Source organism: Drosophila virilis, chromosome 4 (genome assembly GCF_030788295.1).
Source record: "Drosophila virilis strain 15010-1051.87 chromosome 4, Dvir_AGI_RSII-ME, whole genome shotgun sequence".
Classification (NCBI taxonomy): Eukaryota; Metazoa; Arthropoda; class Insecta; order Diptera; family Drosophilidae; genus Drosophila; species Drosophila virilis.
The window spans coordinates 24,111,608-24,128,803 of record NC_091546.1 but is presented as its reverse complement, the minus strand read 5'-3'; the positions used below and the strand labels follow the sequence as shown (position 1 = coordinate 24,128,803).

General features: G+C 37.0%; 2 protein-coding genes, 1 long non-coding RNA gene and 1 other non-coding gene across 15 annotated transcripts in view; 2 read left to right on the top strand and 2 right to left on the bottom strand.

Moving 5' to 3' along the window:
* LOC6633982 (platelet binding protein GspB) overlaps window positions 1-17,196 on the top strand; it is a 46,613-nt gene that overhangs the window by 14,868 nt on the left and 14,549 nt on the right. For 9 of the 11 annotated variants that reach the window (XM_032437574.2, XM_032437573.2, XM_032437571.2 and 6 more), the window contains exon 2: window positions 8,966-9,390. In XM_032437574.2, coding sequence (XP_032293465.1) covers window positions 9,169-9,390 — 222 coding nt within the window. In that variant the 5' untranslated portion in view covers window positions 8,966-9,168. Of the gene's footprint in view, window positions 1-8,615; window positions 9,391-17,196 lie in introns of all 11 variants that reach the window. The other 2 variants (XM_070208813.1, XM_032437572.2) reach the window with 1 other exon arrangement.
* Window positions 1-17,196, bottom strand: part of LOC26531009 (uncharacterized) — a 94,025-nt gene that overhangs the window by 72,542 nt on the left and 4,287 nt on the right. The gene's annotated exons all lie outside the window — the stretch shown is intronic.
* LOC6633980 (U2 spliceosomal RNA) lies at window positions 1,110-1,305 on the top strand. The gene has a single exon (XR_049232.2). It is a non-coding gene; the product is annotated as a U2 spliceosomal RNA (small nuclear RNA).
* LOC26531429 (fibrinogen-like protein 1) lies at window positions 11,949-12,927 on the bottom strand. The gene is made up of 2 exons (XM_015169912.2): window positions 12,164-12,927; window positions 11,949-12,107 (listed from the first exon to the last, which is right to left on the bottom strand). Exons 1-2 carry the CDS (start codon window positions 12,880-12,882, stop codon window positions 12,008-12,010), a joined length of 819 nt encoding a protein of 272 aa, XP_015025398.1. The 5' UTR covers window positions 12,883-12,927; the 3' UTR covers window positions 11,949-12,007.

The window sequence follows — 17,196 nt, the reverse complement described above, 5'->3', positions numbered from 1 at the left end:
ACATTCAAAAAATTAGGCTAGTTTCTATTCCTTACACACCCACTCATTCAAGAGAACTTTCAATCTCCCAGTCTTGTGAGGCATTCAAATTTTTGCACGTAAATATCATTCACCAAGTACCTTTAAGTATTTTAAAGTACTAACTCTCAATAAGATACAACAAAGAGAATACAAAAAAAATCATGTGAAAAGAGAATTAAATAGAAATAAAACAAGAAAAAAACAACTTTCACCTACGCTTCTGTGCTGTGAGACAGATCTCTGACAGATTTGCGCTGTTTTATGACACATTCTACAAAACTTCTTGAGCCCAAGTCTGGTCTCAATTGCCAGCCGCACAATGGGCAATGGAAACAACTTAATCAAAGTAAAGCAAAGCCGTAAATTTCGAGTACTCGTATATGTACTCGCATTGGGTGCTCTATAATTATATGCATAGTGGGTAACATGAAAGTCGTTTGTTGGGTTTAGGTAAAGAAAGTTAAAGATTTGTTTGGTCTATTGTCAACTGGCAAATGGCCGTAAAAATAAAAGCAAATTTCGCACATTATTCAACTGTTCTAACACAATACAAATGAAAGTGTGGCATCAATGGCAAATGGAAAAGAAAAGTACAGAAATGGCGATAAACGCCCGAATTGGCAGTACTTAAGTGACAGTTGATGGACAGCAGTTTGTCGAGGGAAAAGCAGCCATGGAAAGTGGATCAGCATCAACCAAATAAAAACTAAAGGTCGTACATTTGATGTGCATTAACACGACAAAGTCTCTTGATATATAGAAAATTTTCAACAGTTTTTAATCTGCCCAATAAATATTATGATTTTATAATTTATTTCTAATAGGCCCTGCATATATGCAGCCGGACGCGACAAAAAATTCCCGATGAATGAATATACCAGATTTAATAAACTCGTAGAGAGAAAAGCTAACGTCAAGAATCTTACCCAATTACGACTAAACTCTTAAGGAATTATTTAGCGAAAGGTGTGTTTAATCCACCTCTAAGTAGGCAATGATTTTATTTTTACACACGTGCTTCTCTAAAAATTCACAACTGGTCATAGCCACTGGCGTATAGAGTCTTTTTAGGAAACACTTCAAAAGTTATCGCTTCTCGGCCTAATGGCTAAGATCAAAGTGTAGTATCTGTTCTTATCAGCTTAACATCTGATAGTTTCTCCATTGGAGAACAAGTAATGTTAAACTGATTTTTGAAATTTGACGAAGTGCTAGGGGCTTGCTCCACCTCTGTCAAGGGTTGGCCCGGTATTGCAGTACCGCCGGGACTTCAGCCCAACTAAATAATAAATTCACAACTCAGCCTCAAAGGCTTAAAGTGTTCTCATTATATATCGGTTTGTTTCATTATCAAACGTAATTTTACAAGTACGCTCAGTATCTTTATCTGAATACTTATTTAAGGGGAGAATACTTGCGGCAATTGACGCTCAACCAAAAAATACTCATTAAACGGGCGGGAGTTCAATCTTAGTTAAATGACATAAAAGTTCATACAATCTATAAACATTTATTTACCCCTTTATATCTGGCTTATAATTATATGCATCAGCAGCAGTTATCGCCTATTAGATATGCAAATCAATACAGTTTGCAATCAGCCCTATCACATAAATTAGTTAACAAGTTGCTGTTATAAGGTTTCGACAGTGTGCATGTGCATATACATATGTGATCGTCAGCATTTTGTTTGTGTACAAATACAAGTCTAATCTTATCGCTTGGCGAGCCAAAACAGGCACATTCACAACCATTTAAAGTACCTCATGGCGAGTACGTCATTGAACTTGACTTTGAAGGCGTTCCAGTCTTAGTTTTAGAGCGCTGCTCAAGTTATGACACTCGATGTCAGTCGCATACGCAGGGCGGACAGATTTACAGATATAGATACACAGATACAGCAACAACTAAAGCAACAGACACACGAATCATGCGACTATGTAGATGCGCCAAAAACCTGTTATTTAAGTGCAAGTGTAGCTGTAGCTAAGCATGATGGCCATTTAATTGTAGCCCCGTCCCCAGAAGGCAGCTCAAAAATTAAATTTTAAAAAGCAGCTGCATAAATCGTACTTGTACATACCTATAAAAATATATAAATGTATATGTGTATGTATATACATTAACATTTATACATAAGTATATCGTATACGTGGGCGTTTCTGACCGGGTAACCAAAATATGCCGTTGTCTGAGGCCTCACAACGTCATGCTAATTAAGAAAATATATAATACGTATTTGTATGTATAAATATTCTCGCTATGTAAATCGAGTTCGAAGTGCGTTTGCGTTTCGTCATGAAATACTCCCCGGCTTTTGCGTAATGACTCACAAATTCTGTTGAATATAAAAGAAATCGCAAGGGTTTTTGCCAGTTAACAAGTTTTGCTTTATTTTTTGTGTGCCCGTTACAGCAAGTTCGGTGCTTAAGTCTTTTGTTTAAACTGACATATAACTTGTACCAGAGCTCGGAAGATCTGTGTGTTAATAAAGCGCAATTACCGCTCAAATATATTGTTGGTGCCGTTAGCCTGTCCAAAATTACACAACATAACGGTTAATCTAATTGTACGTCAGTTCTTTGCCACGCAAAAACTTAACAGAAACGAAACACAGTTGAGAGCAATTTCGAAATGCATTTCATAAATTTAGGAACACAAATATATGTAGGAAACAAAAACTGTCAGGCAATTCGTCAGTCTGTCAGTTTTTTGACAGCTCAAATTATTCGGTTGTTTTTTTTTTTTTTTGTTTTTTGTTTTTGGTTCTTTGTTTGTTCTGTTTTGTGCTTTCGGTCGAATAATTTCAATTTTTATTCTTTGTTTCGCATTTCAGTGCAATTTTTCAGTTGCATGCGGAAATAATCGGCGCAGCTGGCTGCGTCATCATTATCATGTTGAGCAGAGCATATTACGAATAATTTTAGGAAATTAGTGAGCAGATGTGGAAGAGTAGCTGCTTAATTTGTGAAAGTACATAGCTAACAAATTGCCAGATTTTTATTTTGGTACATGCTGATAAAATCACATCAATCCATTCGATAAATATAAACAGATAAATCAGTACATGAAATATATCTATATATTAATATAGAACGCAAATAGCTAATTTTTATTAATTAAATATTTAATTAATATATTTTGGAGTTCGTATTTTTGGAGACGTTTGACCTCGACGATTTGTCTAAATATACTAAAAATTTTACACAGCTGTAAAAAGTTATGTTAAAATGTTCATTTATTGAAAAATCAACTAAATATCCCAACTTTGCATATCAAACCAAAATCTGCAGACTGTTCACATTTAATGGGCACACAAATAACAAAAAGAGTCGCACATAGCTGTCATTTGGGGCTTTGTTGAGCTTTGCTGCTAATCAAGAGCGCAAATATTTGACTTATTGTCGAAAATAAAAACAACAACAGCAACAACTACACCCGTGAAATGAAGTCAAGCGCAAGTGTTAAGAAGTAACGGTAGCAGAGCAAACTTAACGTAAATTATCAACAATTTGTGAGCGATGATTTCCCAAAAGGGTTTTCACAGCGCCAACTTTCACATCGCACTTTCTGAACACTTTTACCCGGGAAATTACACAAGCGTCGGCTCCAATTTCATGATACATTACGCATACGCAACGGCGATGCGAAATTACGCATACGATATATGTGAAATTGACACCACACAAACACACACTTAAGCACACGCACGCACAGTTTAGTAGGCGTTGCAGGAAATCATAAAATGTAATTTTCATTAGACGGAAGATATAGTGCTGTCTATAATATATCTGTTACTTTTGTCACAACAGCAACTCGGATAAATTATAACACAACAATTACCAGTTTTCGCTGGAATTGTGGGCAGAGTGTGAATGTCTGAAAGGTGGAAACTTTTGTACCAAACAGTCAAACAAATATACTGAAAACTTTGTCTGCGCTTTTGGCACACTCAATTATGTAATTTTGTTTGCAATTTGGCAAGACAAAGGCGGGCAATGAAAAATATGCAGAGAATTGTCCGCGTGTAACGTGCAGCAAACCAGTTGCCATTCATTTTACAACTGTCTAACAGCACATTACATTAACAAAGCCATAAATTTGTGTTCAATAAATGTCGCTTAATTAAATGCAATTGACTCATTTAACTAATTAATCAATGCAAATAACAGGAGAACGCCCACAAGCAGCAAGTGCGGGTGCTCAACGGGTCGCCTTATAATGCGCCATATAATTAAAAGATTTGCGCATTTGCCTAGCCACACCCCCCACCCTCAGCTACCTATGCGGAAGTCGAAGTGAGTCCAAAAGAAACATTTGCGTGTACAATAACAGACGCTAAACGAAAGCATTGCGGTATGCGGCGACCACAAAATAGTTGAAACAATTGTAAAAAAAAATATATTAAAAATGAATTTATTTTCCAATAGAAAAAAGCCGCAAACAAAACATCTTAATAAAACCAACAACAACATTGGCACAGCCTCTGGTATCGAGTTAGATTTATAATATGGATAAAATGACGCAGACGGAAGCACAAAAGCACACAAATTGCCAGCCAACTTGCGGTTTATATATGTGAGTGTATGCATATAGCCAGCTCTATATACATACACATATATATATACATATATGTATATACATATATATATCAATTGAAGTACGGGGCGTTGCTATTTAATGTGCGGCACTTTAATCAAAAAGTATTTATAATTGAATTGTAGCAAGAGTTTTGCTGAAAGATTGTGCCAAACATCAAAGAGATTTCAGATACTGAAAATTGAGACATGTATATTGTACGTGCATATATGTATAAGAATCGACCAATGTTTGAAGTCAAAGATTAATGCTGAAAGGAGTATAGATAAGAATAAACTTAAAAAAACTGACAAAGCAAGGAAGTAAATAATTGTTGCTGAGCGTTAATTAAAAGATATGTGCGTATTTCAGAATAATGGGAATTTTAAAATTTTAAAAAGGGTAACATTTGGTATTTTATTAAAATTGCGTGCTATACCAATTAACAACTTTTTTCAAAGAATTTTCATTTAGCTTATTTACCAGTGAATTGGGTAAAACTTATACGAATATCATAAATGTTGCAACATTTTATGTCATTAAAATTATCTAGCTATCGACAAATCTGCAGCAAAAATTGATATATAGCACTGAGATATTTATTTGTTTTTTTTTTTCTTTTTATGTATATCCAGTTTTTGATTGCTGTCGCCTTGCTTGCTACCGAAGTTTTTTCACACTTGCAACCAAGTTTGTTGCCTAAGTCTTTAGTATTTATGGTGGCTGTCAAACTGACGCATGGTCCGACACGCGCGTGCTTCTGTTTCTGTTTGTATTGAGAAAATTCAAATAAGAACACACGAAAAAAACACATACGATTGTGCGCCAATTATGCAAATCTTTGAGTCCAACAAGTGAACAACTGCAAACGAACAAGATTTGCATATCGGTCAATTGTTGCACGATTTTTGTTGCGCACGCGCTGAAAATAACTAAACTGGGCCCCAACGATTTTGAAATCGATTCTTTTTACCCATAGGCCTAATAATTGGCATATTTTTAGTTATTTTACTTTTTATCTGTAACTTACTTACGCACTTTCAATGCCACTGTCAGACGCCTGCACAAAATTGCGTTTAAAAATAAATACGGCCAAGCATATTTACACGACTTAACCCACACGTTAGCGCTATTTTTAAACAAACAAATAAATCAATCAGCAAGGCAAAAGAAATATATACAAGCAACAATTTTTGCGTATTAATTTGTCAAATGTAACACAAAACCTAAAAAGACGGATTAACCTACATAAGCAAACAATATTTTTAGGCAAATTTTCAACTGCTCCGCTATTACGCATCGATTTGATATGCAAATGCAAAAAAAAACCCAATACATTTATATACCCAATCCAAGTTCAGGTACAGCCACAACCACACACAGCAAATCGACTTTCATTTTAGTAATTATGGAATATAAATTATATTTTTGTTTATATAGTTTTTTTGCGGTATTTTTCGGCTTACTCTTCAGCTGAGTGAATGTCAAAACCGAACTATGAAACTATAACAACTTACAAAAAAAAAGAAAGAAATTTATCGTAATATTATTATTATGCGCACTGACCTTCGCAATAGCTGGCGCTGTACATGCTCATAAAAGGTCTGCTATGATTACAAACTAGACTTGAACGTCTCACGTTTGCCAGTGGCTCCGGGTGGCAATGTGGTTTTGTGGTTACTTGGCGAACTAGTCCAGAACTAAACCACATAACTGGAAAGTTGTATGGGTTACGCTCTCTGGTGGGCCTAAGCATAACAACTATTTACGTAGTATATATATTAAAATTATGCTTGAATATAATCATTTGCAACTTTTTTTAAATAAAACAAAATAAGTCAATATTAACGAACACAAGCATATGGTAGCCTGGGTTGTTTATCTATTTTCAAACAAACTTAACAAACTGTTGTATTTATTCTGTGCTTTTTCAAATGCCACATTTCTTTTTTACTATTGGAAATACCTGGTATGGTGTCTTTTTTCTTCTGTTGACATATATCACAACTCCACCTGAAACAATTTATTTATTAAGTCCGCAGCTCAAAAGTTATTGCAAAGATTGCAGATAAAACACCTCAAGAGTCGGGTGAGAGGTGAAAAGAAATGCCTTTTACAAAAGAAGAATATCAGAGATAAATACATTTTAGAATGTTGCCGAGCACACGCACACACATATGAAGCTTATATTTACTAGCCCCTATCATTTGCCTAAATAGTCTGGGCGGCTAAGTTATAGGCAGCAATTAATACACGTTCGGACGACTAATGCATACAATTTGTTTAAATAATGCTTCGGTGGTAGTAACCTTTGGCGATGACAAGTTCAGCGATAAGGCCAACAAATCAAATCCAGCGATTAGCCAGGAACACAACGGGAAAAATAAATTGGCAACGCTGTGGTGCACAGCATTCAGCGTTGAAGTCTAATTATACATAATTACGCATAATTAAAATTTAATTAACACAATCAAGAGCTGCTCGCACTCGCACTCGCTTAAACACACAAACACAGTGAGCCGCAAACAGAATTCAAGCCAAAAGTAAAACCGGCAAAACGTGTCCAATGTGAATGTGAATGTCTTTTGGCCAAGTTGCGTGCCGCATTCGCGAGTGAAATAGTGCAACAAATTTCAAGCATTTTCTTAGCAAGTAAATAATAACAACTTTTATTTCTTGCCAAGTGTTAAAGAGACTAGCACAACGCAATTGGCCAATACCGAAACGAGTGCAAGTTCAACGGCGAAAACAAGTTTCACATTTTATTTATTTTCATTTTATTTTATTTTATCTTGTGCTCTGTTGGCCAACTCGCGCCAGCGTTATTGTCATGCCCCTTGTCCGCATATGAGGAAGTTAATGCCTGAGCAGCGATCTACTCTGCTCCGCACGCAAAGAGCAGCCAAAGAAAACCAAAGAAAAACTAAATAACAGTTACTATTTAGCGGACCGGCATCGCCGCCGCATTGCCTCTCCCATTAAATATGCAGTAAAATTGCTTTTCTTTCAAGCTGACCAACGGGGAAATAGGGGGAGCTAGCGGACTAGTTGGTGTACAAAGTGGGTCTGAGAGTGCAGCGCCAAGTCGGTCTCTGTGCTAAATTCAGTTTACTATTTAGGCAAACTGGCGTTTCAGTGTTAATGCCGGCCGAACACTTGTTTTGACAGCGCCACAGTGCACAGTGGGACTATGTTTGCGGTATTGTAAGCAAATCCTTTATATCAATAAAATATGCTCTCTGGTGAAAAGATCTGCAAAATGTGATTTAAAACACTACGAACAAATATATCAATTAATATATTGTTTGAATTCTTAATGTTTTTTAGGGATCAATAAGATAATTTGATGTCATGGAAACATTTAAAAAACAAATCTGCTATGCTTGATAAAATTATACTTTGATATTATCTTACACAATTGAATGTATATATTTATGTAAAATGATTTATGAAAATTATTTAATTTATATTGTAAATAAGAATGATTAACCACAGTTATTATATGGTCACCTATGGGCCAGACGATGTCGTTGACCACGCCAAAGCAAAAAAAAAAAATGATATTCTTGCACAAGTTTGACAATAATAAATGGATGTGTGCTGTCATTGCGACAAGTACTGGTATTTTGGACAGACGATTCTCCGACTGTCAGACCATCAAAAGCAAATTAAATTAAGTACCCAAACAAAACATACACATACATAAATATACACTGACAGAAATAAGTAGTTTACAAGCGGCTGGTAAGCCAAGCGGAAATAGACTGTGACATCCGCCGAGTGCTGACAGCTTCAACTGACAGTCATGGTTGGAAACAACGTGCGCCTCTGGATCTAACACATCCGCTGGACGTTGGCCACAAATTTAATTAGAAATCTGCACGGCTGTGACTTCAGGCGAGCTAGTTCAAGGCACTCGGTTTCCGGCAAAGCAAATAAAAAGCAAAATATATTTTCACACTTTGCAATATAATTAACTAACAAAATTTCTTTCTTCTCTGCTCTTGTCATTTCAGCACACACACACACACACACACATACTCACACATGCGCTCAAATTGGACCGTGAAAGCAACAAAATCAAGAACAAAAAAAGTAATAATAGCAAAAATATAAAAATAAATAAAAGCAAACAGCCAGCAAAGCGTGCAAAAAGGAAAAGCAAAGAAAATTATTATAGTTAGCATAGAAGCTGGGCAGCCAGGCAGTGAAGTAGGGAGATAGGTGCTACACAGTAGCTTGGCTAGAACATCGAGAAAATGATTATGATGATAATAAATTAAAGTTGCCATTAATTTAGTAACGAAAACGGCTGTAGAAGGTAGCAGACGGTAGCATAATAACAATAAATAATAATTTGAAATAGGCAAGCGAATAGACAGAGCGACTTGGGGCCTGAACTGGAGAACTGGAGCCAGTGCAGCAGCCCTCCAACCACAAAACATACCATAAACAACTCCAACCAAGAGCAGCTCGAGCGCGTCGAGCGTGCAAATTAAAAGCGCACAGTAGCACGAAGGAGCAGCAGCAACAGCAACAACAACAACAACAACAACCACAGACAGCAACATGGAAGTGGCAACAACAAACAATCACAGTCAGAGCCATCATCATCATCATCTTAGTGGTGGCAGCGGTGGTGCTGGCGGCGGCGGTAACGGCGGTTCCCGTTCCCCGTTTCAGCGTGAGGTGCGTGAATGGCAACGCATCGATCCGGACACTGGAGCGCTGTTCAGCGGCCGCTTGGAGGCAGATCGCTGGATAAATGGACCACTGAACAGCTATGGCAAGGTAAGAAAGAGAACTACAGGCATATATACAACCCAGAGAAAATGCACAAATAAAAAATTGAAAATTGATTGAATTAAGTTCTCTTGGACTTAAGTTAAAAGCTCTCTAGTCTATAGCTGGATTCTGTAAATATGTTTATATAAAAACATTCCAAAACATTGTCATGGCCTGTAGCACAAATTGATTTATCCATATGGATAAATTGTATTTATTTTCGTGCTTTTTAATATTTTGTGAAAATATTACATTTTCAGTTACGACAGTCCGTGAAATTTTAAATCAAAACCTGATTTTCTTCAGAAATGACGTTTGTTTTTTATATACTATGCAATTTATCGCAAGAAAACTGACAGAATCAAGGTCCAAAAGCTATAGATGCTATAATAGACATTTCATCTGTTCTTTTATAATCGAATCTTTGCCTCGCATCCTTAATTTCAACATATTTTCTCACAGTGCATCGTGCGTTACCATAGCTCTGATTGATGCCTAGGTGGAGGACTAATTGTTGTAGCTTTTGTTTGCAGTCAGTGTAGCCTTTTAGGTAAGAATGGGCAAGAGCATTAAAATGAAATTGAAAGGCACGCTCCAGGCTGCAGCACTCTAAATGTAGAGGCGTCTACTAATTTAGTGCACTCCGCAACGGGCTGGGCTATCGACTGATTGAGCTTGATTGCCAGTTTGGTTAGCTGCCTTTCGATTTTAATCAGTTAATAGTTTATTTAGCTATCAAGCAATTGGGACCAGCCCCCAAGAATCCAATGAAAAGACATTACTAAAACAATAAGAGAGTTAAGTAAGCTATGAATTTTTTTTACCTATCTTTAAGGAAACTTAAAGCAGGGATAAAAACTATATGTATATAAGAAAGCTGATGAATATACATAATTACTTAAGCCATTCAAGATATAGAAAATACAAATTTAGCGTTTGTCATAACATTTTTTTATACAAAAAGTTGATTTGTTAATGGGTCATGTAGAGAAAGAATTTGAAAGACTGTTTAATATCATTCAAGTGCTTAGAAGAAGCAGTCTTATATCAAAGAAAGTAGCTAGACAGCTTGGTTACCCACTCACTGCTAAATTGATTTCAATTAAGATTTTACAGTTTTAAGCTTTAAAGCAATTATCCATACCCAAAGATTCCATTGATGTCACTGGGCATGCGGTTCAAACCGTTAGCTACGCATAGCAAAAACTTTGATAGATACTTTGTATTCTGACGGTTTGGCTTTTGTGTGTCAGAGAACTTTTCTTTGCCGGATCGAGAAACTGCATCAGCGTTGACCATCTTCACTCGGGCATAATTAACAGGTCGCACGCATGAGCTGCTTAGATACTTCTGCTCACACAGATATAAGGTACACACGCTGTGCCACTTATTAATCGATTTGTTAGATACAAATAAGAAACGTACGAATCTTTCGCATTTATAATTGCCAAGCAAGAGCCAAACGCATGGCCAAGTCACTTGAATATATCAGCAAGTGTTTATTTTGCTATTGTTTTGATTTGCTTTTGTACCTTTACCTTTCCACACACTCACACACATCTATGCACACACCTCGCTGTGGTAATTAATGCGCGCTCTTCAGATTTCACTTGTCTTTGGGCTATGCTTTTATACATTTTGTTGCCATTGATTGCTCTAGAATTTGTCGGTTAATTATAATGACGGTAGACGGACCACAGTTCAACACCAGATTTTGCTTGCTCATTGAGTATCGAATATTGAGTATCGAGTGCCGAATGACGAGGGACGAAAGCCGGTGCCATCATGCCCTGAGTCGTGCGTGTGGCCAACTCAAGTTCACTGCTCAAGTGCCGGACGGCGGTTCAACAATTCGAGCGTATTTTATTTGGCTGCGAGAATTGAGTTTCTCCGAAATACTCTACAAAACACTACTCTGTAAAGTTAATACCAATGCAATGACATCATCGTAGGGCGCAAGAGTGAACAACCTGTGTCAGTTTTGAGATCAATTCAATAAGAGTTCTGATAACAATTAGCAAAGCAAAATCAACAAAGTTTTTGTTGCTGTCATATTGCTTTTCAAGCATTCGATTTTAATTGATTTTTTTCTATAGTTTTCTGGTTTCTGTTTTAAGGTCAATTTAATAATCACTTAACATGCAGCTAAGAATCAAGTTCACACTTAACTTATTTGAGAAATATAGGTGCTTTACTTTCTTCCATATATGTGACACCAGATACATGAAAAAAATTGTATGTGCACGATTTTTAAATTTTCCATAACTTCTTTCCTTTCCGCCACTTAATTTAATTTATATCTTACATATTTGAGGAGCGCATGTTACTAAAAACAAAACTAATACTTAAATCAACTATCTGAAATTTATGTTTAATTTAGTTTTTATAAATTAAAAATGAAGATATACGAAAAAATATAACAGAAATAAATATTCCAAAAAAACATAAAATATAAAAATATATATAGCAAAAATATATAAAAAGAAGGCTAGGTCTTATGTAAGAAAATGTATATAGAATGTTTTTCTGAAACTTTTTCAAACAATTTATTTCCATTTTTTTTAAGTTTTATTTATTCACATTCTTTTAATTTTCATTAAGTGCAGATATAAAGTTACAACTTCTAATGAGCTTTTGGTCTGATCATAACTTGAGCAAATTTAAGCACACTTTTTTGCCATGGATACCAATAAAATCCACTGTTATAAGGTCCGTTCAGATTGCTGAAAATCAAATATAAATTATATATTAATAAACAAAGAAACTAATAAATACAAACCAATGATAACAATTGTTGAACCACCAACCGGAACTATTTTCGTCGGCACAATTTCTATTGCTATTATCATTATCAAGATCAAATGTTGAGAATTTCATATTTTTATGATGAACCATCGCATCACCGGCATTTCCCGAATAAGCACCCAGAGAGGTGATTTCAAATGAGGCATCGTCATCAGCAATCGCAAAACTGTCGTAGCGCGCAAATCTAGTTTCATTATTCAAATTCTGCAGGTATATATACAATTCGTAGGGTTGCGATTTGGTTATAAGATGCAGTTTATCAAGTCCTATAAAGAACTCTCCCCGCAAATCGCCAAAGCCCTGTTGATATTCTCGCCAGTTGCGATTAAAATTCACATTGCCATTAATACGACGTAGAACAACGGTCCAACCGGATCCGGCTAAAGTCGAGTCGCAGGAAACTTGAAACGGTTCCGTGCCGGGAACTTTTATTTCATGCAAATCGGTAGATTTGCATAGGCAGCTGGAGAATTGGCATTTGTTGTTCTGTAGCATAAACTCGGAGAGTCTCTTCTCTAGTTGTTCGATTTTTTCTTGTTCGCTTATGGTTTTGATTCTCAGCATAGCTATCAATTCGTCCTTGTTCTCGAGCTGTGTTTCCAAAGCGGATATTCGACCCTCCAGGCTTTCACAATGGACCACACACAATGCCGATAGCCACAAAAAAGCGAATGCAATTAGATTTCTTGACATTTTTGTTAAGTTATCCAATCGCCTCCAATCACTACAAATTGAATGTACGAACTAGGCGTTCAATTGTTTCGATTTGACTTTATAAAAGCTTTCGATAAGCGTATTTGGGTTCAACACTGTTTTGACTCTCAGCTATTGGGCTTTGTATACATATATTATCGTCTGTTTATTGAGCTTTCTATTGTTTTTATAGTATATATGTTACATATTATTTAAAAGCCTTGACTTATTTAATTTGCATAAAACCTTTTACTGAGCTATGTTTAACAACTTATACGATTTTAAATAAATGCCATATACTTATGTATGCCGCATATTCAATGCTACCTCATTTGAAATTATTTTGAAAGTGTGAAAAATACCATCTATAACGATGAGGGCAATATCGCTATAGGTAAAGGTATAAGCCCCACTAATTTTTCATTTTAATTCATTTACCTCCTTTTTCTTGCATGCATAGGGACGACTTTATTTTTCTGATAACACAGACAGCAAAATCTTGACAATTGTTGCAAAAATAGTTGCTCTATCTTATTCACGTTTATTAACAAATATAAAATGGGCATACGACTTTACATTCAATTTTCGCAAGATCTTTAGAAATATTTAGTGAATTTACAAAATTACAAAGACCTTTTGTGATCTATTGTTACATTCACTCCCTCGCAGCTCAAATGCCCTTTACATTTACCATATGGCTGCAGGGTATATAGAAACTTGCTGAAAGTTGTTGCGGCTGTTGCTGTTTTTATTTTGCTGCCCAACTTATCGCGATTGAACTTTGCTGCCACTGCTGTTGCTGTTGCTGCTGCTGCTGCTGCTGGCGCGACCAACTGCCGATCGAGGCAATCAATAGAATCGAAAACAATCAAAGAACCCCATTGAAAAAGAAAATGAAGCCGGCAAGGAATATGGAGATGAAATTGGAGTTGGAGTTAAAGTTTGCAGCTATTTCAGTGGTCAGTTTCAGTTTAAATAGTCGCGCAGTTCATTTGATTGGCCCGTTCCGAGTGGGAATTTATAACAATGTGAAGTCTATTGACTGGTTATCCCGCTGTGTCTGTTTGCCGACAAAGTCAAAGGCAACTTGCCGACAGAATTCAATTGACTGGCGAGATCTTTGATTTGTGCCAGGGCAGAACGAACAACAGACGCATCCCAGCCCAGCTCCAAGCACCGTTAGACAAACTGCTCCAAGAATTGAGTCTGTGGCGCTGGCTTCATTTACATTATGGATAGTTGTACAGAAATTTACATTTTTGCTAAAGCGCAACATGCAGAATTTGAATTTGATTTTTTTTTTTTTTATATTTGCCAAAGCTGGCTGTTGCTGTTGGCAGTTGCTGCAATCACCGTGGGGCAGACGTGGCATGCGGCAAGTCAGCCCGAATGCAGGCTAACGGTACACATAGACGCTGGCAAGCGATGTCTTTGTGGGTCACTAGGTTGCCAAGAGACGCGCAGCCACGCCACATAAAGATGCGGCTGCAAATCTTCCAACTTGACCAGCACTCAGTCCAGTCGGTTCGTTTGGGCTACTGGCCACTGGCTCGTAAATTACATGCAACTAATTGAGGATGTCAACTGACATGTCTTGCTACGATTAAAAGCTTCGCCAGTTGTTAATTTCCTGTACACAGCACAGTCACACAAATGCATACATACACACTGCATCCAAGCAGCCTACAACTTGGCCATGATGCGGTCATGAACAGAGAGGGCCCACATATGATTTACTCGATGTACTCAAACAAGCCATAAGTACTCGTAGTCGCGCTTGGTACTCATACATTTATATATATATAAATATACATATATGCGAGATCATAGACTGTGCTCTATAGAGATATAAAGCCAACGAGATCGTGACAGAAATAATGCATATAAAAATGTATATTATTAGCGTTTAAGAGGCGCAGAGCTAAAACCCAGCATGGCCAACAAAATGGCCATTGTTAGGCAGAAAGCAATTTAAAATGCAGCATGCAGCACACTGGGCTCAATTTCAGGGAAAATGGAATGGCATATAATTTGAAAATGTATAAAACCTTCAAATATTTATACTACTTATGTACTCAATAAGAAACGTATTATTAATATTTCTTAATTTATCAAATAATATACCCTCATTAGAAAAATAAGTTTAATTTTTTTTATATTTAGAAAATAACTAAATTAATATTCGCTAATATTCATAAGTTATAAAATCAAAAATAAATGCAAGTTACATTTTTTAACTAATTTAAAATATTAAGAAACATTCAAAAATAATAATATATTCTTATACGTATGTCATTATTATTTGTATGAACTTCATTTATAGAAGACAAGAAAAGGGATTTACAAAAGGCGCTTAGAAGTATGAGTTATTTGTGTGAATAAAACAAGTAACACATTTTCGCAGGCTTCGTAACCACAGTGCAGCCAAAGTCAGTGCCAGCTAAAAATAAAAAGAGTCAACGCTTTGGCATGTCTATGCAGCGATCTGTGTAAGCCCTGCCGCCAGAAAAGGCGACATGCATGCGCAGACATGGAGCATATGGCAGCCCAAAGACTGACACAGACAAACAGACGAACAGACTGCAAAGACAGAGCAGGCCAAGAGCTGAGATAGACAGTCAATCTTATAGCCAGAGACAGCCACGAAGACGACGACGACGATGTTGCGGGCAGCATCATTAAATTCGTTTAAAGCATGGCCCGGGCGAAAATATTTTGGCATAGGCCAAGCCAGAGCCGAGACAGAGGCGGCGGCAAAGACGGGCAACGTCTACAACGTCTACATCATCACGACTTTGGGCTCTGGGTACCATGGCTGAGCACACTTGTAATATATGCGCGTCTCGGGGTACCCCTCTTCCTGCCAGCCAGCTGCATTTTGCAGCTGCCGCATTTCATTGAACCTTCAACTTGACTTTGAGCCAAAAGCAACAGGCAGCAGCCATAAAGCCATTGAGCATTTTTCAATTTGGCTATGCGAGGCGCGGGATCTTGGTTTTATCAGCCAGGCAGCCAGCCGACCGCATGGGGGCTCAAGTTCGAGATCATGACACTGATTCCTTGATTGTTTGGCCATGGCAAAATATATTTTTGTTTTGGCGAACGCGCCAGCTGCTGCCTTGATTAGAGCAGACCCCTGGGGGAGTGTGAGTTTTCAACAGCCATGCAGATTGGCATAGCTTAATTAGCCCGGCTGCCAAGCGAAACCAGGCCAGACCAGGCCAAGCCAGGCCAGGCCGGGACCATAAAACTCTCTAGCGGGCAAACAGTAAAGCCGCAGCCTATACACATACATTCCAGCCAGCTCCGCTGGTAAAAAGAGGTCATCGATAGACACACACACTAACAAACAACAACAACAAATGTAATACCTGGCCAAAAGGAGATTTAAGACAAGTCTTCTTTTGTCTGCCTTTGTGGCGTGAGAAACTCAGCGACAGAACGTGCATCGCCCCAAGGGTTCGAAACTTTGCTTATAATTTATGTATGCACCGCAATTGTGGCTCATACTAGGTACCAGGTAACTGGCACTGGTACTTGGTACCCAGTACCTGGTATTGAGTACCCTTGGCTGCCGCTCAAGGATGAGTGTGACTTAAGGGAGCCGTAAAAATTATTATGCATTTGCAATTTGCCTGCGGTAACATGGTCTGACTCAGCTGAGGACTCTCAAAGCCAATCAAATCCAGTAATGAAAGCTCATTGGGGGCAGTCCTGAAAGCGATAGCTAAGATTGGGAATAAATTGTAGTTGGCGAATTGTGGCAAAAAATTACCATAGCCAAAGAAACAGAGAGTTTACTGTCACGATACACTTAGAATACAATTTCTCAAGATAAATAACATTTTTTATTTAACTCACATTTTTTTCTAAATTTTATAATTAATTTTGTTATACAGCGAAACTTGACACTGAAATATGCTAAATAAGCGCATAGAACATGGCATTTGCTATAGGCTGTGCTCAAATATAATTTAATCGGAAAATAATATTATATTATTGACATCAAAAAGATTGCACAAAAGATAAGGAAGATTAAAAAGAATTCCCATAATCCAGATTTTAACAGATTTTGAAAAGATTTTAAAATAATAATAATTTGATAGTCATTTTGCTATCACTGTCACGAAAAGTTTTTCGATCGGTATTAAAATGAAAAAATTTAACCCACATATATAAAATTCTTCTAAGTGGTTGCAATAACCACAATTACCACAATACTCACAGTTTGTCTTAGTCAGAACATGAAGCCTATGAGTCAACCCACAATAGCCACTGACAGCATCGGTGGTTCATTCTGTGGTTTCATGTAAC

Excerpts from the sequence above, each read along its gene's own strand:
- LOC26531429 (XM_015169912.2), bottom strand. The coding sequence starts at position 12,882 with ATGTCAAGAAATCTAATTGCATTCGCTTTTTTGTGGCTATCGGCATTG. Across the intron at positions 12,108-12,163 it reads TTCAACAATTGTTATCATTG|CAATCTGAACGGACCTTATA; the intron begins GTTTGTATTTAT and ends TTTGATTTTCAG.